At 37.1% G+C, this 22732-nt stretch overlaps 1 protein-coding gene across 4 annotated transcripts in view; it reads left to right on the forward strand.

Annotated features, from left to right (window-relative positions):
* REV3L (REV3 like, DNA directed polymerase zeta catalytic subunit) overlaps positions 1–21364 on the forward strand; it is a 166303-nt gene extending 144939 nt beyond the window's left edge. For 3 of the 4 annotated variants that reach the window (XM_058566444.1, XM_058566445.1, XM_058566446.1), the window contains exons 27-32: positions 5861–5975; positions 10846–10983; positions 12346–12536; positions 13628–13874; positions 15356–15565; positions 20244–21364. In XM_058566444.1, the coding sequence (XP_058422427.1) occupies positions 5861–5975; positions 10846–10983; positions 12346–12536; positions 13628–13874; positions 15356–15565; positions 20244–20384 (1042 nt within the window). In that variant the 3' untranslated portion in view covers positions 20385–21364. Of the gene's footprint in view, positions 1–2458; positions 2579–5860; positions 5976–10845; positions 10984–12345; positions 12537–13627; positions 13875–15355; positions 15566–20243 lie in introns of those variants that run through there. The other variant, XM_058566447.1, reaches the window with a different exon arrangement.
* The last annotated feature ends 1368 nt before the right edge of the window (positions 21365–22732 follow it).

The following is a 22732-nucleotide window of genomic DNA, read 5'->3' on the forward strand; positions in this document are numbered from 1 at the left end:
TTATGATCTCATGATCAGAGTTAGCAGAGGTCCTGATTTACCAGATGTGATCTTAAGAGACAGAAAATGTAAGTGTCCTGAGCCACAAACTCTGAAGATTCCCACAGCATCCCTCCAGGTAGCCAAGTAGATAGTCATCTGTAAAAAACTGTACACACAGGAGTCTAGTCTGTTTAATGTGAATAATTCTTCGTATAGCTGCAGCTCTCTGAATTTAAACATATATCTTAAAATAATCAAACGTTTTGAAAGACAGTTGCCAAAGCTGTGAGTGGTTGAGTTTTCACTAGGCCCCAAAATCTGTTGACTTTTCTACAAGAAGTTTGATAGGCAAATAGAGTTTTCCATTTGATTCCAGAGGGCTCACAGACTTCCTGAAGCCCATCATCCATGGCTGACAAAGGATGGACTGCCGTTGAATCCTGAACTAGTGACCACAGCCTGCTTGCTTGCTTTGATAATTTTCAGGGCCTAGTTATTTGTGTAACATCTTATTTGTATGACTCATTAAAATTCTGGAAGAATATAGGTATGAAAATTTCTTGGAGTCTGAAATTTTTTTCGTATTGAAAGCTGAGAGTCACAGTGTGATCATGCTAAGAGCACTTCCCTCAGGAGCTCTGATTACCTTACAGTCCAACGAAGCAATAGGAGATGATGCTTCTAATTATTAAAAATAGCTTCTAAATAATCTTTAATCTTCAGTTCTTTAAGCCACATACAATCAGCATAATCATATTAATGCTGAATGCAACCTTGCCTTATATAGCAGCTGTTTCATTACCAACAGGTGGGGATAGTTTCAAGTTATCCAGGCCTCAATTATCCATAGTCCCTACTGTTCCCCATCAAAGCCATGCCTCAGTTTGACTTTGGGTATTTGACTGCTCTGTAAAACCACTTCTGCTGAGTAGTCTAGCAAAATAAAAGTTACTAGAACATAGTTTTGCACCTTGTTAGCAGAGCTCCTTGCAAAATATTTAGGGAAGAGGAAAAAATTAAACATTTAAATTGTTGAGTTTAATTTGGGGTCATACATGTCAGTGGTTGACAACACACACACAGAATCAGAAGTTGGCATGATTCTGGTTGTAGTTGTGTTTAGCCTTTCAGATCTTTAGGAATTCAAACAAACCAAAAAACACAGACTCACAGAATGTCAGAGCTAGAAGAAGACTTTGGTATCATTTAGGTCAGCATTTTTCATGCTGTTGGGAGGAACCCTAGGAGGCACATTCTCAGGTGCTGCTTAAAAGCAAATTCCCTCAGGATAAGAAACTTATCTAAGATCACCCAACTAGTCAACAATGGAGCTATAAATTGGTACACAGTGTTTTTTGATTCCTAGCTGGTGCTTTCTCTCTACGTCAGACTTCCTAGGTATTTTATGATTCCAATCAAGGAAATTTATTTGCAGTATCATTAGAATTTTTGATCACCATTCATTATTTGATTCATTCAACAAATGTTTATGGAACTATACTATATGAGGGCAATTCAGTTGGAAGCATGTATTCTCAATGGTAACAATATTGCCCCACCAGGGTACAAATTAGTCCTTGGGGAGCAAAAATGTTTAGATATTACAGTGGGTTTTGGCCCCAGAAAGCTCAACCCTACCCAACAGCATTTTATTCCTTGATAATTACTTTATCTTGTTAAATCTGCTTTTAACTTTTTTTCCTTTGGAAGGACAATAGTGATAAAAGATTGAGAAACACTGCTCTTAGGGATAATAGATAATACTTGGTAGAGTGAAAAATTTTTCTTAACTGAAAGTGAGGTCTGAATTCTCTTTCTGGCTGTCCTCCTAGCTGATTGCATGGCCATTAAAAAGGCACTTAGCCTCTCTGAGCCTCTCTGAGGCTAAGTTGCATCGTCATCAGAATGAAGGAAATCTGATAGCGGGTGGTGAATGACTATTGCCTCCCTTCAATTTCAAGACTGCTGATTTTATGAATCTTGGGATCCAGCTAAGGGAGATTGGTTACCAAAGCATCAAAATTACTCTGTTAGAAGGGTGTTTCTCTTTCTAAAGCGGTTATGCATTATTGTCCATTTAGAAATTATAATAAAAAAACACACTGTATTTATTTATATTATAGTGGTTCAAACAATTATTTTATATAGTAGTGGTTCTCAATAATATTTATGACCTACTAGTAATATGACCTACTCCCATCAGTTATTGAAGCTCTCTACAATAGTGATTCTCAGGCAGGGTAGGGAAGGGCATTTGAAAAGACACACACTTCCAGGGCAGCAGAAGGGCAGTGGGGAGCTAGAATAAGAATTTCTTGGGAAATTCATCTGAGTGTAACTGAGAAGAGCCATGTGATTTTCATGGCTCAAAATATGTGCTTGGATCTCTCAACCTAAAGATAAATGTTTAACGAGATTAAAAGCATTAATGCCAGGCAAATAGAAACTTATTTTAAAACAATCTTTCTCTTTGTAGGCTAGTCACTTGCATTCTAAGTGACCCAAAACTTCCGTTAATCCTGACTAGCTCTCTTGAAGCTTAGCTCCAAATAAAACTGGACAAAACAGCGTAGATGGACTCAAACCCACTAACACTACTGGGTAAATTCTCAGATGTATACCCTATAATAATAACTTTTAAGATGTAAAGTATGTATACCTTTAATTTTTATCAACTTTATTGAGGTTTAATTTTTAACAAAAAAGTGCACAGTCTGTAGTTCAGTATACAAATGCATAGACCCATGTAACCAGCTACCACCCTAGTCAAGACACAGAACATTTTTATCACCATAGAAAGTTCTCTCATGCCCCTTTGCTGTCAATTCCTCGCTTTCATCCCCTACCCCCAGGCAGCCACTTAACTGATTTCTATTACTACAGCTTAGTTTTGCCTGTTCTAGAACTTGCTAGAAATGTGTATACATTGTAAGCATATTACATTGTAAGCATATCAACAAAGTTATACACTTTAATTTCAAAATTTTTTCATTCATCATTGCATCTGAACATTTTAAGCATAGTAATCTTTAAAAAAAAAAACGTTGGCAGTTACATCTCAAGTTAAACATACCCTTAGCATGTGACTCAATAATTTCACTCCTTGACATTTACCTAAGAGAAATGAAAACTTAGGTCCACACAAAGACTTAATGCAAGTCTCCAGTGCAGCTTTATTCATTAATAGTCCAGGGCTGCAGAGAATCCAAACGTCCATCAGTAGGTGATGGATAAACAAATATGGCATATCCATGGAATACTATTCAGCAATAAAAAGGAACCAGTTACTGTTACTTAAGCAACATGGATGGATCTCAAAAATACGGTGAGTGAAAGAAGCCAGACATAAGAGAGTACATACTATATAGTTCCATTTATATAAAATTCTTGAAAAAACAAAACTAACATATAGTAACTGAAAGCAGGTCACATGTTGCCTAGGGCTGGGAGTAGAGTGGAAAATTATTGTGAAGGAGTACAAGGGAACTCTGGGGGATGATGAAAACGTCCTGTATCTTGATTCTGGTGGTAGTTACAGAAGCGTGTTAGTTTTCTAGGGCTGTCACAGATTTGATGGCTTAAACAACAAAAATTTATTTTCTCACAGTTCTGGAGGCTTGAAGTCCAAGATCAAGGTGTGTCAGCAGGTGTGGTTTCTCCAGAACCCTCTCTCCTTGGCTTGCAGGTGGCCACCCTGCTGTGTCCTCACATGATCTTTCCTCTGTTTGGGTGCCTCCCTGGTGTTTCTTTGCATATCCAAATTACCTCTTCTTATAAGGACACCAGTCAGATTAGGCTTACCCTAACCACCTAAATTAGGGCCTCATTTAACTTAGTCCCCTCTTTAAAGGCCTTATCTCCAAATACAGTCACATCCTGAGGTACCAGGGGTTAGGGCTTCAATATATGAATTTTAGGGGGACCCAGTTCAGCCGCTAACAAGTCTATACATTTGTCAGCATTCATGGACTACACTTAAAATGTATTCATTTTTACTATATGCATATTATATCTCAACAAAGTTGATTTTAAAAACAATCTTTCAAAAGGAAATTTTATAATAATCTATTCAAAAAATAAGGCTACATTAGTATAATGAGCATCAGATGGGCCTAAAAAGAAACTATTATAAAAAGCTTCAGGGGGTTCAGAGTATAGCTTAGCTTAAGGGTACAATTAACTATCTAAGGCCTGTTTGTTCCGCCTTAGTGAATGTTAAAATTCAGACTGAGACCATTTTCATTTTAAAGACCTTAAGTAATACTGAATAAATACTCCTTTTCTTAAGCCTTTGATATCAGACTCTAAGACAAGTACTGTATACAATATTGGCAGAGAACGAGCTTTTCCAAAGAAACCATCCAAATGAGATTTAAAGTCCAATATAAAAACAAATAAGAAATATGAGATTGGGGCCGGCCCGGTGGCTTAGCGGTTAAGTGCACGCGCTCCGCTGCTGGCGGCCCGGGTTCGGATCCCGGGCGTGCACCGACGCACCGCTTCTCCGGCCATGCTGAGGCCGCGTCCCACATACAGCAACTAGAAGGATGTGCAGCTATGACATACAACTATCTGCTGGGGCTTTGGGGGAAAAAATAAATAAATAAAATCTTTAAAAAAAAAAAAAAAGAAATATGAGATTGGTTTATGTGGCTCCAAGACTAGAAACAAGAATCCTAAAGTCATGGTTCAAGATATTGTACATTTCCAATATTTTATATCTTTCCACTAAAACTATAAGTGAAGATCAACTTTATAATCTCTCTTAAATATATTTATTAGCCATTATTTCTATCAGTCTCAGATTGTGGTATATACTGAAAAATGCTACTATAAAGTTAACCAGATTATATTAGGAAAAAAATGCCCAATACTTTTGTTTTACCAGTTATTTTTGAGTATTTTTTGTATTGGAATTTTTAACCATATTAGAAAGCCTTCCTTCTTGACTAGCGTATATTGCTAGTGGGATTGTACATCGGAAATAGCTTTCTGGAATTCAGTTTGACAGTATCTTTCAAAAAGTATTTTTAGTGTATATCATTTATCCAAAAATTTCACTTCTAGGAATTTATTCTAAGGACACAATCACAGATGTGCCAAATTACTATTATATATTGAAATATTAGCAAAAAATTCAAATAACCTAAATTTTCAATGATAGGGGTTTGTTTAATTTCTAATATATCATAAATTAAAATACAGTACAACTGTTAAAATAATGTAAAAGAACTAAGTGACATGGGAAAATGTTCACAGTATACCATTAAATGAAAGGAGAAACTTACCAAACAGCGTGATCTGTTATCCCAAATGAGAAAAACTTTAAAGATATACACAAAAAGTTTGTAGCATCTTTTTTCTCAATGGTAAGATTATAGATGGCTGTTTTCTTCTTCGTGCCTTTTTGTGTTTTCCAACTCTTCTTCAGTAAACATGTGACAAAATATATGTGTGCCTTTTTTAAGTTGGGTCATTCTAGAAGGAAATTTCCTCCCATATCACAAGTAAATTTTCCAATTCTTGATGATTACACTTTCTCTTATTTTATGATTGACGTAATTGTGTGTTATACGAAGCTATAAATGTCTAGGAATGACCCAGGACCTTCCTGGCAACTGTGATAGCTGAGCTGGTCTGTGTGTAGCTAAGCTAGAAATATTAGCTGTCTTAAAGATCTGTAACAAGATATACCATGAGTACACAAGGATAGTGTGATAAAACAAGAAAGCTTAGATAGGAAGCAACTTAATAAGGAAGAATAAGGAGAAAAAAAGGTGTTCTTTGGTACTAGAGTATTAGCCAGGAAAGTTACTCTTGACGAAATTTTTATTACAATGACTTCCTCATTACCCTACTCTATTTTTAATCCTCTTAGTATGTTTGTGCTACTGAAAGGAGCCACTAAGGAGCAGTCTTTCAAGATTGGTCAGGAAATTGCTGAAGCTGTAACTGCTACCAATCCTAAACCAGTGAAATTGAAGTTTGAAAAGGTAAGAGAAATGTAATACTAATAATCACATCTAAAATTCACATACTTCTAGAGATTTCTGACTTGCTCAATACATTTTCAGAATCAGTAACAATGTATGGGTCTATAAAAGTGTTAAATTTAAAATATTTTCCCTTAATTTTATATAATTTTCTCAAATTTTTTTAGTAATGTCTTTATATAAGTGAAAAGATTGTTCCAGTTAACTATTGCTGTGTAACACACCACCCCACACTTAATGGTGTAAAACAACCACCATTTTATTATGCTTTCAGATTTTATGGGTCAGGAATTCAGAAAGGGTGCAGCAGGATGGCATGTCTCTGCTCCACAATGTCTAGGTCCTCAGCTGGGAAAACTTGAAGGCCAGAGGTGACCCAACTGACAGCTAAGGGCTGAAATCACCTGAAGCTTGCTCACTCTCATGTTTGGGGGTTGATGCTGGCTGCTGTTTGGGACATGAACTGGGGCTGTCAGCTGGAACACCTACACATGGCTTTTCCCTGGGGTTACTTGTTCTTCCTTACAGCATGATGGCTGAGTTCTAGGAATGAACATCCCCAAGAGAAACAGACAAAAGCTGTTCTGCTTTTTTTTTTTTTTTAATTCTTTTATTTATTTTTATGTGTGTGTGAGGAAGATCAGCCCTGAGCTCACATCCAGGCCAATCCTCCTCTTTTTTTGCTGAGGAAGGCTGGCCCTGAGCTAACATCTGTGCCGATCTTCCTCCACTTCACGTGGGACGCCGCCACAGCATGGCCTGACAAGCGGTGCGTCGGTGCGCGCCCGAGATCCCAAGCCGGGCCGCCAGCAGTGGAGTGCCTGCACTTAACAGCTACGCCTCGGGGCCGGCCCCTGTTCTGCTTTTTATGATCTAGTCTCAGTCACAAAGCATCATAGACCATCTAGATGGGAACACAGATACACAGAGGGAACACAGACCACCCCATCTCTTAATGGGAAGAATGTCAGAGTCACAGTGTAAGAAGACCATGTGGGATGGGAGATATTAGTTCTTTGGAAAATACAGTCTGCCACAAGGACATTTGACTATTTTCATTTTACTTTAAATATCAAATATGAACTTAGTTCTTTCTGTATAAAAGATACTGAGCTAGAAGAGGTATGGAATGCAAAGAAGCATAAGACACAGTCCAGCCCCCTAAGAGCCAGTAATCTAAACAGAAAGATTAAAAATGTATATAAATGATCTCTTTTATTGTAAAATTAGAAAAGTATCTTGAGAGCAGTCTCCCTAACCACTGTAAGAGCACAAAGAAACGGAGGTATTGTGTCCTCCTGGGCTGGATGGGGAGACTCCATGTGTAGGAGGTAATATTGCACTGCGTCTTGGAAAATGGTTAGAATTTCAATACGCACCCTGGGGCTGCAATTCTGCATGGAAGAAAATGGCATGCAGAAGGATATGGAGTTGGAAAAGCACAATATGGGAATACAGAGTAGCAGGAGAGAAATCTGAAAAAATAAAGTTAAGATCAGATGGTAGAGAGTCTTGAATGCCAAACTAAAGTGTTTAAACTTTATTCAGGGAAGTTTATCAAACCAAAGCTTGACATAGTCAGAGCTGTTTGGGGAGTGGTGTATGGGATGGATTGGGAAGAGAAGAATCTCAAGACAGGATGCCTCTTGCAACCTGTATAGCCTTGAACTAGTGAGATGAACTAGTGAAAATAAAGGACAGTTCAAGAGATATTGAGAAAAAAGTATGAGCAGGAGTTAGAAGTGGTTGATTTAGGAGAGCAGGTGTGAAGAGGAAAAAAAGGGAGAAAAGAATCAAGGATGACTCCCAAATGTTTATCATGTACCTGCTCTGAGGTGAGAATTGTGCTAGAAGAGATTCAAAGAGGACTTAGATATGGTGTCTGCCCTAAAGAGCATTCTAATTGGGGGAGAGAGAGAGGAGATAAATTAGAAAACAGAGTGATAATGAGTGCTATTCTAGAAGTATTTGTATGGTACTGTGGACACTCAACCCATCTAGCAAAGTGAAGAGCATGATATGTTTAGAAAAATAGGACACCAGACATGAAAATTTACCTGAAGTAGATCACAGACCTAAACATAAAAGCAAAAACTGCAAAACTTCTCAAAGAAAACAAACATTTGTTAAGAATTGTGATGCATATGTTCATGATGAATGTTGGTCTGTAGTTTTTTTTCCTTATATTGTGTTTGTCTGGTTTGGGGAGAAAAAACAGCTTGCCTCGTAAAATGAGTTGGAAGTGTTCCCTCTTCTATTTTCTGAAAGAAAAAGTGTGTAAAATTGGTACAGTTATTTCTTTCTTAAATGCTTGATAGAATTCACCGTGAAGCCATCTGGTCCTGAAATTTTCTTTGGGATGAGGGGGAGATTTTTAGTTACAAATTAAACATCTTTAATATATATTGAATTATTCAGGTTTTCTTCTCATGTCAGTTTTGATAACCTGTGTTGGCAACGAATTTGTCCATTTCTCCTAAGTTCTCACATTTATTAGCATGAATTATTTTTACTTCCTTATTGTGATTTTGATATCTGTAAGGTCTTTAGTGACATCCCTCCTTTTACTTGTTTGTCGTTGTTGTTTTGGTGAGGAAGATTAGCCCTGCGCTAACATCTGTTACCAATCCTCCTCTTTTTGCTGAGGAAGATTGGCCCTGGGCTAACATCCGTGCCCATCTTCCTCTACTTTATATGGGACGCCTGTCACAGCATGGCTTGACCAGCAGTGCGTCAGTCTGCGCCCGGGATCCGAACCTACAAACCCCGGGCCGCCACAGCGGAGCGCACGAACTTAACCACTGTGCCACCAGGCCAGCCCTTCCTTTCACTTTTGATAATGATAATTTATGGGGTTTTTTTATTTGATCATTCTAACTAGAGGTTTATCTGTTTATTGAACTTTTTGAAGAACTATTTCATTAATTTCCGTTATTTATTTTTCCCTTCCTTATACTTACTTTGGGTTTAGTTTGCTTTTCTTGTCTTCTTAATTTAGAAGCTTGAATCATTAATTTTAAACAAATATTTTTAATATAAGCATTTTAACGTATAAATTTCCCTCTCAACACTACTTTAGCTTCAAATTTTATCTTATGTTTTCATTATTATTCATTTGCTTCAATGATAATGACCGATAGCTTATTTAGAAGTGTGCTGTTTAAATTCCAAATATTTAAGGATATTCCAGAAATCTTTTTGTTATTATTTCTAATTTAATTCCATTGTGATCAAAGAACGTACTCTGTATGATTTCAGCACTTTTAAGTTTACTGATATTTGTTGTTTGGTCCAGCAGATGGTCTATCTTAGTGAATGTTCCCATGTGACATTGAAAAGCCACGTGTATGCTGGTTGTTGGGTGGACTGTTCTATAAATGTCACTTAGGTTAAGTTAATTGATGTGTTGTTGAAGCTTTCTATATTCTTACTGATTTTCTACGAATTTCTAAGAGAGAGGTGCTAAAGTCTCCAAGTATAATCATGGATTTACCTGTTTCTTCCTTTTAGTTATGCCAGTTTCTATTTCATACATTTTGAAGTTTTCTTATTAGGTGCATACAGATTTAGGATTGTGTATCTTCTTGATGAATTGATACTTTTATGTTTGATAATATTCTGTGTCTTGAAATCTACTTTTTCTGATATTAATATATTGCCACTCAGCTTTGTTTTGATTAGTGTTAGCATATCTGTCTTTTTCCATTTTTTATTGTTAACCTTTCTGTGTCCTTATATTTAAAGTGGATTTCTAGTAGTTAGCTTATAGTTGAGTCTTACTTTTTGATCAGATCCAATCTGATTATTTCTGCCTTTTAATTGGGATGTTTAGACCATTTACATTTAATGTGATATTGATAAAGCTTGAGGGCTGAGGAAAGGACCAACTTGGTAACATAAAAAAGGGTGGGGGCACACACCCATTGATCCAGGAAGTCCACTTCAAGGAGTTTATCCTATGGATTAATCCATGCAAGGCTGTTCACTGGAACGCTATTTGTAATTCCAAAAGACTGGAAACATCCTAAATGATCCATAGTAGGTAACTGGTTATGTAAATTATGATACCCTCACTTAATGGATGACTATGTACCTACAAAACAAAATGATGGATGGAATGCTCTCCAAGATAAATTATTGAATGAAATAAGCAAGTGCAGAATGATGTATATGGTAAGCTACCATTATGTGCATAAGGACATGTGTTTGCATGGGATATCTCTGGAAGGATACACAGGAAATCAATAACAGAGGATGCCTCTAGGGAGGGGAAAGTAGAGGCTGGAGAACCAGAACTTATCATTGTATATTCTCTTATAACTTTTGGGTTTTTTTGTGTGAGGAAGATCAGCCCTGAGCTAACATCGGTGCTAATCCTCCTCTTTTTGCTGAGGAAGACAGGCTCTGAGCTAACATCTATTGCCAATCCTCCCCCCTTTTTTTTTCCTTCCCCAAAGCCCCAGTAGATAGTTGTATGTCATAGTTGCACATCCTTCTAGTTGCTGTATGTGGGACGCGGCCTCAGCATGGCTGGAGAAGCGGTGCATCAGTGCGCGCCTGGGATCCGAACCCGGGCCGCCAATAGCAGAGCGCACGCACTTAACCGCTAAGCCATGGGGCCGGCCTCTCTTATAACTTCTTAATTCCCCCTACAAATTCATATTTGTATTCATACAAATATGTATGTATGTATTCATACAAATTCATATGTAGGTGTTACTTAAAGTAATTTTTTCATTGTTTAAAAAGATACGATTGGGCCCTATCTTTATAATTGACATTGGGTTAGGAAAGAAAAAGACATAAAAATAAGATATTCATTGTAGGGAAAAAATGGTTATTGAGAAGCATTTTGTTAACTTCATCATAGGTGTATTTGCCCTGTGTCTTGCAAACAAAAAAGAGGTATGTGGGTTACATGTATGAAACACTGGATCAAAAGGACCCAGTATTTGATGCAAAAGGAATAGAAACAGTCAGAAGAGATTCCTGCCCTGCTGTTTCTAAGGTAAGTTTTATCTATCTTGTTTTCATCTTTAAGAAATAAATGGCTAAAGAATCTGGTGAAAATCCTTAAGCACACATCTAGGTGGAGGAATTATCGCCTATATGACTATATATAACTATAAGAGGAACTATATGATTTTTGAGAATTTCGTTTCTAATGGAAACAACTTATTTGACTTTAGTCATTAGTTTCTGACTTCTTCCCATACCTTCCCTTCTATCACAATTGCTAAAAAACAATGCATGAACTTGAAAGAATTTCCTGCCTAATCACCTGGAGATGATAATATATGTTGTATGACAACACCCAAAAGCTAGGGAGCAGGATAAAGAAGAAAACTAGCAACAGAGAAATTCTGTAAGTAATAGAATCCATCCTAGATTAACTGAAATTTCGTTTACATGGGTTATCAAATATAAGTTAGGCAGATTTCTGAACAATGGTACTATAAGTTACCTAAATTTCTTAACCATAGTAATTTTAACCATGGTATTTTATATTTATTTTTTCTTTACTCAGGCCCAAATTCCTTCTGTAACAAACCAAAAATAAGTGGTAATGGAATAGCACTCTACAAACTGAGTTTTTTTGAGACCATTAGACAATAGTCAGTCTATTATGTCAATATATACTGTTGTGTGAATTTGAGATATTATTTAATACTAGTTTCTGGAAGAGGTATCATCCAATGCATTCTTTCTTTGAGGGCAGAATTGTACCTGGGCTAAATTAGCAAACTTCTTGTATAAATATGTATGGGTTCCAGTACTCAGAGTAAGATACGGAACTTTCACCTGGAACTAATTTAAGTTCAATGCACTACATAAATCTACTGCATGTCAGTCATTTCCTAGTAGAAATATTTCTAGCACAGAAATTTCTGCCACAATTAGTATATATTTATTGACACCATAAAAAGGCAAAAACTGATTTTTGTTTCACTGCTTGGTGATATTTAAATTTCTCTCTGTCCACCTGAATCAGGTCCTTTCTATAATAGGGTAGATAAAAAACAATACATGAAATCATGTCTGGTTTCTTGTGCCTAGAGTGCTTTTGGCCATTTAAAAAAACTTAAATGTGTTGCTCACCACGTAGCAAATATTTCATCTGCCTGTCATCTCGATATGATTTTCCTCAAACTACATGATATGCTATTTTTAGAAATAGCAAGCTATATAAAGTCTCAAGTATTTTCCAATTTCTAATAATTTTTATTATTCAATCATTGTAAATAGCAGGTTGTTTAGGTAGATCAGCAAGTTACCCAAGTAGGTTACATAATTGAAAGTATAACAATAATGAAATATACTAGATGATATTTTATTTTTATGAGCATATCTTTTCTTTTTCTTTTTAAAGATACTTGAGCGTTCTCTAAAGCTGCTATTTGAAACAAGAGATATAAGTTTAATTAAACAGTATGTTCAGCGACAATGTATGAAGCTTCTGGAAGGAAAGGCCAGCATACAAGATTTTATCTTTGCCAAGGAATACAGAGGAAGTTTCTCTTATAAACCTGGATCTTGTGTGCCAGCCCTTGAACTTACAAGGTAATGATGCTGACTATAGCACAACTCTCAATACCTAGCAAGTGTAGTCCTGGGATTCTGAATAGTTTGGAGTAGGTGGAAAGACACCTAGTCCACAGGCACAGACACAGAGTTGTTTTTTTACCTGCCCACGTGAAGCCTCGCTAAAGGTAAATGGATGCTCCTCCACAGGAAGAAGGAACTCGTCTTCTGGGCTTCCCTTGGGAAACTAAATTCAGTGAAATTGTAATCTGGTACAGAGCTTGAATAGTTTGTTTTTCTCACATCAAAATCACTTCATAGTCCTTAATATTGATCTACCAAAGCACTTTGATGGTTGTTGTTGTTAGTGCCCTTAAGTCAATTCCAACTCGTAGTGACCCAGTGTTCAGCAGAACAGAACCTTGGCTGGTATTTTTGCATCATCCTCTCACCTTCCGATGCTATATCAGACAATGCTCTGCTGCTATTCACAGGGTTTTCATGGCCAGTGTTTTCAAAGTGGCTGGCCAGGTCCTTCTTCCTAGTCTGTCTGAGTCTGGAAGCTCCACTGAAACCTGTCCACATGGGTGACCCTGCTGGTATTTGACATACTGGTGGCATAGCTTTCAGCATCACAGCAACACGAAGCCACCACAGTATGACAGCCGACAGATGGTGGTGTGGTTCTCTGACTGGGAAATGAACCGGGATGTAGCAGTGAGAGTGCCAGATCTCAACCACTAGACCACCAGGGCTGGCTACTTAGATGGTATCATTCTGGAATCACATCATCTAATCAGCTAAATTTTCTCTCGTCTTTCATTGTTAGATTTATGACAGTTCTTACTCTTAGGGGATAGAAAACATTTTAAGCCAGCTGATATCTGCCAACTCGTATTGTTTTCCAGATAGCAACGATTCAAAGAGTAAGTTTTAAACTCTTACAGGATATCCACTTGGGGCCAACTAAGTGAAGTGTATATAGTTCTCAAAAAAAGTTATAACTCTAACTTGAAGGTACCCCTTGTAGATTTCTCATGGTTTCATTATTGTTTAATTCTCGTGCAATTTTCTGGAAAGATGCCTTCCACGACAGTCTTTGAGTACATATTTTATTTGGATTTAAATAGGAAAATGCTTACTTATGACCGGCGCTCTGAGCCTCGAGTTGGGGAGCGAGTGCCATACGTCATCATTTATGGGGCCCCCGGAGTACCACTTATCCAGCTGGTAAGGCGCCCAGTGGAACTCCTGCAGGACCCGACTCTGAGACTGAATGCCACCTACTATATCACCAAGCAAATCCTTCCACCCCTGGCAAGAATCTTCTCACTTATTGGTATTGATGTCTTCAACTGGTATCATGAATTACCAAGGGTAAGCTTACTACTAAATAGTACCTGTGCTATGACTATAGAGAGAATTTACTTAAAATTTCCAGTAGAACTAAATATTTTATTTATGTGCTATGAAAGGCAAAGCAGATGTTCTGTTAAACTGGCAAAGGCGCCACACTCTGCCGGTTTCCTAAAAGAAACTGTTAAGTTTTCTATAAACACCTTCCCAGCTGCTGTCCGATTGGCCAAATTATAGAATACTAAAATAAATCCCACGACTATTACAGTGGTGAGCACTTAACTACAAAATAACTCAGAATAAACCAGCTAATAAAAAAATAAATGGAAAGCAAAAATTCCTTCAATATGGGTGTCTAAGAAATATATAAGATGTAGTATCTGGACATAGTCCTGAAGAAACCAGACTAAAGAAATAACGGTAAAATAGCATTATACTAAAGGAAAACGTGCAACGTGGAATCTTAGCAAAGGGAGTTTTGCTTGAACTCTTCTTTCTTAGTTTACTCATTAGAAGCCTGAAGGAACAATATGTGATTCTGTAATAATTGGGGCTACCTTACCCTAGGAGAGTAGTCGTTTTTATCTGATGTTTAGAATTGGATCTGCTCAGTCATTTGCTGTTATCTCAGACCATGAAAGGCTGATGGTATTCAGGCAAACTGATAAAAGTTTAAACTTAAATTATTTTTACTTCCTCAGTATGGCCTCAGGAAAAGAATCATCTAGGAAACTGAGGCGGCTGCTGTGCCCCAGAAAATCTGTGCTGGCTGACATCTGTAGTGCTGCACCCTGGCTCTATGCCAGCAAGCTACTACTAGTTTTTATTTCATCATCAGCAAGAATGTTAAACCAATGGCATTTGTAAGAGGCTGACCTAATAACTTTTATGCAAAGTGATTTATAAGACACCATGAGACTATGCCAAGGGTATAATAATAATATGATAATGTTATTTCAATGTAAAAAGAGTCCCAGAGGACAGATCTCTGAAACCATTATTAGCTTCAAATGAAGGCGGCTTAGGTAACTTGTATCTGTATTACATTTGAAATGCTCCAGGTTTACTTTTGCTTGAATTTTGCACCCTACTGCCTAACAAGTTATTTTTAACCTTCCGCTTGCCTTGTTTCCATGGCCCAAATTGTGCAGCCATAAACAGTATCCACTCTCAACCTGGATTTCTTCCACTGTCCTCTCTGCTCTCCATTGCCCTGTGTGATCTCATACATCTATGTATCTCAACCAAAAAACTGAGCTGTAGGAGACTTTTTTTCCAAAAGAAAAAAATCAATATATCTGATGATATCGAGATGTAAGCTGTGTGAAAGGAAGGACTTTGTTCATTTCTGTAGCCCCATTGTCTAGAGCAGTGCCTGACATCTAGTAGCTACTCAATATTTGTTGAATGAATAATACCTTGGTAAACCCATAATTAGCATGAGAAGAGCAGCTCTGCTGTGAAGCTGGCTCAGACTTATTTCTGAATTGATGTTTTTATAGATCCAGAAAGTGACCAGCTTCTCTCGAAGTGAACCTGGAGGACGGAAAGGCACTATTTCACAATATTTCACTACCTTACACTGTCCTGTGTGTGATGACCTGACTCAGCACGGCATCTGTAGTAAATGTCGGAGCCAACCTCAGCATGTTGCAGTCATCCTCAACCAAGAGATTCGGGAGTTGGAACGTAAACAGGAGCAACTTGTAAAGGTACGACCTGTTCAGTAGACCCAGAATCCCAAGCAATCTAATTTTTGGGGGAAATGTAGTCAATTCTTGAGGTATAGTATGAGATATGAAACTGCTGTGAAAACTGTAGTAAGGATTCCAAGTTAATAAACTTCTTAAAAGCTCAAAAATATCATAATTGAACTAAACTATTAAAAATGGCTTAATTTGTTTTATAATTTATTTTTTGTTTTTATGGAATAGTGTATTGTGTTTATTAAAACCTAGAACTACAACATCCATACACACAATTTCTTTTAACATAGTATTAAAAAGAGAGAAAGAAAAGTACCAGTTCCTCTATCTACTATATCTACTACCATTCCCATAAAAATATGGTTGTCCTACAGAATTGCTAGTAAATTTGGGAAGTTTCTCAATTCTAAGAGTCCAGATAGAAAATTAATAGTTATCATGATTAAATCTACTATACACCAGAGACTATTGTAGGCCCTCTTACAGAGGAGTAAACTGACACAGAGTGGTTGAGTAATTGTCCCCATGGTACACTGCTAATAAGCGGCCAAGCTAGATATAGACCTAAAATGCAGAGATGGTTTTTCAAACACAGGAATTCTAGCAGAAATAAACAGAAATCTCTTGAAATAAGTTGGAAAATGAAATCTAAAGAAAAATTATCATAGCACATTTTTTTAAATGTATATTTCTTAAAGGAATGGTTATATCTTATATAGCTCATATCTATATAATATACCATCATATTCAAGTTATATTTTTAACTTCAGGCTAGACAAGAACAATTTTGGGGTGGAGTTTGTTTTGTTGTTTTGTCTTCTTTTATAAGAGCAATATATAAAGTTATTGAAATGTTTTAAAACCAACCAAATAATTGAGAGGCAGTGTGATTTTGTAGAAAATGAAACATGCTGATAATAAGGAAATCAGAATTCTAGTCTGGACTTCATAACATTGGCCATGTCCCTTGGCCTCAGTGTTATCAGAATGCAAAGGTCCCATCAGCTATAATGTTGTAAATTCTCTTACACAATCATTCCTAGCAGCTCATTGCTCAGAGGCCTCATGTAACCCAACCAGCAGTATGTAAAGGCCAGGCTCTGCACCTTGTCCTCAAGGTGAAGAAGCTTTTGAATCAAGACACATTATCAATCCACAGTCTCTTAGTAGGAAAACTTAGCTGCCACGCAGGTGACCAGAGAAAGAAACCATCTCTTAGGACACTAGGCTCTTAAGAATTTGAATGATTATAGAAAGATGATTAAGGATTGGTAAAGTATAGACTATTTCCTCTGTACCATTCTAGCTGCTCAATTTGTCCTGGCAGAAAATTCTTAAGTTTTAGAGAGTATAGCCAGTCATCTAGAAACAGATCTCATTAAGGATGAGATTAAATAGATCTCATTAAGGATGGTGGGATCTAAAAGGTATGATGATTTTGATGCAACCACAGAAGCCTAGCTTGTTGAAATAAGTTGACTTTTCCGTCTCCCCTTCCATCTCCTAAATAATTCTTAAATACCCTCACCTTTCTCCTTCCCTCTGTCACCATCCTACTCCAAACCACCATTCTCTTTCCCCTAAACTCCTGCAACCCTGTCCTACCCTGACCCCCTCCCATCCTATCCATTCTCAATATTATAGCTAGAACGATCTTTTAAAAGTACAAATCTGGTGTTCTCTCTCTCTCTCATAAAATTCAAACTCCTTAGCATATTTTATAAGTCTTTCTCCATTCTGGCCCCTACCTGCTACCTTTCTGTCACCATTTCTTGCCCTTTTGCCTGTCACACTCTATCCTCCACCCATGAACTTCTTTTAGGGCCGTGAATACACCTTAGTCTGTTCCACATCCTGGCCTTTCAACGCGCTGTTCCCTGTGCCTGGAACGCTTTCCTCTACCCCCACTAATCATCATCTGAGAGGAATTAGCTTAAACTCCCAACCCAGGTGAAGCCTTCCCTGCAGTGGGCTCCTGCCATAACCTCTGCTTTACTGTGATTATGTGTCTCTCTTCCCCACTAGACAGCAAGTGAGCCCAGTGAGGGCAGAGGCCCTACTCTTCCCTCACTGCTCAGTCGGCTGTGCCTAGCATGGAGTCCAGCATGGAGTCCAGCCTGTGGAGCTGGTCTGTGAATATGCATTGAATGAATGAACAGCTTCCTGCTGAATGCACAGTTAAAGCAGCAGTATGTCACTGGGCTGATTACCAACCAATTTTCAGCCACCTTGTGCTAGCTTTGTGGTGCTAGTCAGTGCAACCACTGAAGTCACTGGCTGTTCCCAGCTCCCTCGTGGCAGCAACCAACCCTCATAGAAAATTCCCTTGTTCGCTTCTAGTATAAGGCGCAAATGTGAGCAGAACCTCCAGAGCGCCACTGAAGTCCAAGGCTGTGAGTGGTCTCTTCCCTGTACCTTCCTGTCTTCTGCCCTCAGCGACATACACTGCACTGGTTGGTGCCATCAATTTAACCAGAACCCTCCTTCAATATTAGGTCTTATTTCTTATAAAAATGTAGTTTAAAAGAAGTGATGCTATTTATAAATGAGGATGGTTCATCATCTTTCAAAAGATATTTTTAACTTTAGGGGTTTTTTTTCAGAGAATTAAAATATGTCTCCTGTACCTAAATAATCAGTAGAAATTTTCATAAAGCAGAAATTATAGGAGATGTAATGAGAAATGGTCAGAAACATTAGTAACAGAAGACTTTGATACACCTTCTTCAGCCCAAGACCAATCAAGTGATCAGAAATAAGTACGGTTATGGAAGATATAAACAACATTATAAGGTAGAACTTATGATTATATATCAAACTCTGTAACCCAATATTAGAAAATACACTTCAAGTGTTTATGGAATGTTAAAAAATTGACTGTATCTTAGTCTGTAAAGAAAGCCTTAATAAATTTCAAAAAGTAGAAATATTACAAACATTTTATCAATAAATGCTATAAAGCTGTTAATTAATTATAAACTCAGAAAACAAAATGATCCTTCCACTTGGAAATTTTAACACTCCCTTTGAAACAAACACTACATATAAGGTTCTAGACAGCCCTAGCAGATCTTAGAGAAAATTCATCACCTTAAACACTTTTAATAATAAACATTGAAAGAGTGAAAATAAATGAATTAAGCATCTGACTGAAAATTTTTGAAAAAATAGGAAAGTACGCCAAAGGATAGCAAAAAGAAAGAATCAGTGAAGATTAAAGCAGATGTTTTTTTAAATGTCTGCCTCCTTATGAGCTAAAAAAGTAAATGGCCAGGTTGTGGTGTTTAAAATTTTAAACGTAAGCTACATTCAACTATAATGCTCAGGGTTTAAATCACCAGGAAAGGTTCTTGAAACTAAACATTGAGTTAAATTTAGTGAGGCAAGTAATTCCATCCTGGCTTATTTATCAGACGAGCACAGCAAGTGCATAAATATTTATCAGTTTGTCCTGGCACCTGCATGTAGCTGCAGTACATAGAGCTGCAATACAGAAATTCTGTATTTGGGAATAGATTTGGGTCTCTGGGCAGAGATCTCATTGGTGAAAGGCTTCATAGTAGAACAGCACACTTCGTCTTGAGAGAGCACACTGAAGCACAGGTCTCTCAGCCGTTTGCTGTGGCAGTATCCTAACACTGGACACAATAACCAGTGTGCTCAGGAAAACATGTCCTTCAGTTCACTGGAAGATACTGGGGCAAAGAACAAAAAGTCATTGCCTGTGAGACATGTCTAAAACAGAAACTCTGATAGAGATCAAAGAACTAAGTAGAGCAGATTGATTTCTCTCTTAAAAGACAATCTAGAGTAATAGTTACTATTTGGTATCCCTTTTTTTAATCACATGGATACACTATTCAGGTGAAAAATCAGCCTGTACTTTCTTGATCCTTGGGGTCCTCACTAGTATCCTTTTTAATTTTTGGATGTTTTTCATGTTTTATAATCTTTTTTTAACTGTATGTGTGACCTGAGACTTGACGTATTGTTTAAAATCTGATCGTTGTATAAGACATTATAATGCTTCTGCTCTTTAAAAATTGCCTTATGATGTATTATTTTCCTTTAGATCAGATCTTATTATACATCAGAATCACCTGGGAGCCCTAAGAAGCACAGATTTGTAGGCTCTCAGGCCCAGAAATTCTGACTGATTGGTCTGGCGTGGAGCTCAGGCATGAGTATATTTTTAAGCTCATGTATAGCCAGGGTTGAGAACCACTGGTCTAGACTACTACTTTCAAACTGACATCCTTTAATTTTTTTCATACTGGCATTTTCTCCTTTGAAATAAGAAACATGATTGGCATATAAAAAGATAAATCTGAGTAATTTGAAAAATAGTGTTTATAGCACATTTAAGAGGCAGTGTCTGAATGGTGTGTGGATCTTAATATAATAGAATTTTACTGTAAATGAAAGTTGATCTCTGGAATGAAATGAATTCTTACGGAATTTTGTGCTCTGTTTTGTGAAATAATATCCTTTCAAAATGTCTCAACATAGGGTATGCTAGGCTTCAAAGAGATGAAAATTAATGAAACTTTCTGTAATATATTACATGTCATATGTCTGCCAGTAATCGGTGGTGGGTCAGAGAGGAGGGATTAGAGAAATCTGTTGTTTACACATATACATAGGAACTTTCCTATTGTTTTATATATCCCTCTTGTACTTTCAGATATGCAAGAACTGTACAGGTTGCTTTGATCGACATATCCCATGTGTTTCTCTGAACTGCCCAGTACTTTTCAAACTTTCCCGAGTGAATAGAGAATTATCCAAGGCACCATATCTCCGGCAATTACTAGACCAGTTTTAAATTGTCAATATCACAAAATTCCAGGTGCTATTTTTTTCAGTGTTTACCACTAAACTGTTGTGCATGGTGCTTTTTCAACTTTCATCGAGTCAAGTATGTTCACTGTCTATTATCTGAAGACTATGAAGACTTTTATGCTAACTGAATTAAAAATTGTATTAGTTGATCTCTGAATAGCTCACCTCTTACAACGTACAAATTTCTCATCCTTTCACCTTTTTAACATTGTTTTATAATGCAGGTGTTGAATTTTCTCCAGTATGTGTAACATCTTGTATATCCATTTGAATAGATCATATTTACTTCCCTGTGGAAGGAGCACTGAAAACCTCTTTTAAAAAAACCATTCGTGTGTTTTCCTTGAACTGTCTGTATCAAGACGTGTTACTTAGAGATATCCATTCACTTCATAATTTTGACTGCGAAATATTTTGTAAATACACTTTTTTACTTTTCAAACAACTGAGTAAAATAATGTGCAATGAATTTTATACAAATGATTTTCAAGTTGTTTGGTATATTTCCTCTAGGTTTTGCTTGACTCAGAGTAGAGTTGTTATTTTGATCAAACTGTGCAAACAATAGTATCGTGTAGCATTTTGAAACATTATTTTCTAAACCCGCTGTCTTGCTTTAGCTATTAATGGGGCATTGTGAGGAACTGTGCAAAGACATTTTTGTTACCAACCTGTGGGCCTGTTGCAATACTTTAAAAATAAAAAAATTTATTCCATTTTTGCTTGTTTTGTATAGACATTTCTATTGCTTCTAAATATGCTTAAAATATTTTCTTTCCTTATGTACTGTACAGTTAATCTTATTTGCCATCATCTTGAACACAAAATGTGTATTTAGAATATTTGTATAACTGTATAAAATGAAAAAGGAATTATGTGGTCAGTGCATTGTTTTCTAAACTGGAAATCATTTTGTTTTAAAAGTTAATAATGGAAACCATATTAAAATTGAATAAAATATGAAATATATGCGTGATTTTTATCTTCCTGTAAAGGGTATTATCTTCATCTGTTTTATAAGCCTACGTTGGTTACATCTTACCCTACCCTTTTCTGAATTTGTTGAGGTAAATTTAACTCATTGTATCCTAAGTGACATTGCAATTCCCTTACCAAAACTTTAGGATTAAAAAAAAATGGCAGCAAAAGTAGTCTAGGAAAAATTTAGCTCTCATCCTTTTAGAGTTCTAAGAATCCACTTGTTAGTAGATCTTTGTTCATTTTCATTTAATCTTGAAGCCAGAGGGAAAGCAAAAATTACATTATTTTTTAAAACATGCCAATTTTTTCAATAGAAAATGTTTCTTAACACAGAAAGCTCACCTGGTTATACACCAGAAATAGGTCTTCCATTGCCAAATTCAGTACTTCCAAATACTGAGGGGATTGGCTTTCTGAAAATTATATGGTAAATATGGAATCAGAGAGATACAAAGCACATCTCTGCACATATATCTCCTAAGTCCTGCAGAGACATACTACATCCCCACTTCTGGGGATTTTTTTTTTGTTTGGGAGGCTGAGGCTAATCCACAGAATTAGAGTTTTCTTACCCTTGTGTGGGTGGGCATTAATGAAGTTTTCTCTGTGACTTTCCCTTTTCTAAGCAAGTTCTGTGCTATCAAGACTCCTGCTTACATCATCTTTTTCATCATAGTAACTAGACACAATATTCTCACAAGAATAACCATACTTAACCTCTTTATAATGGACACAGCCAGACTAACAAATGGTTATTCAACACAAGTGCCCCAAACTAGCTCAGTTTTAGGCACTTAGCATCTCTCTGGTTTCCTTTTCTGAAGGGAATTGCCTCCCTTGTAACTCTGTCCTCGAGTCTGTAGCCTAACTGCCTTTTAATGAGATTCATTTGCTATTTCAGTAACTGTCACCTGTGAAGGTGTTGAAACTTGGACCTATTTTACTGAAAAAATATTTTGTAAGAAGCTTCCAGTATACTTTCATAATTACTTTCCCTCCCTTCTAGATCAGCTATTAATAAAGTTTTGCTGTTCAGGGGCCGGCCTGACCGTGCAGCGGTTAAGTGCGCGCGCTCCGCTTCAGCGGCCCAGGGTTCATGGGTTCGGATCCCAGGCGTGCACCGACACAGGGCTTGTCAAGCCATGCTGTGGCGGCGTCCCATATAAAGTAGAGGAAGGTGGGCATGGATGTTAGCCCAGGGCCAATCTTCCTTGACAAAAAGAGGAATGTTAGCTCAGGGCTGATCTTCCTCACACAAAAAAAAAAGTTTTGCCGTTCACCCAGACCACACACACAAGAAAAAGAGACTCCATTTTCTGAGTAATGCTGAGGAAATAATTTCATTAAACA

This window comes from Diceros bicornis, chromosome 23 (assembly GCF_020826845.1).
Source record: "Diceros bicornis minor isolate mBicDic1 chromosome 23, mDicBic1.mat.cur, whole genome shotgun sequence".
NCBI lineage: Eukaryota > Metazoa > Chordata > Mammalia > Perissodactyla > Rhinocerotidae > Diceros > Diceros bicornis.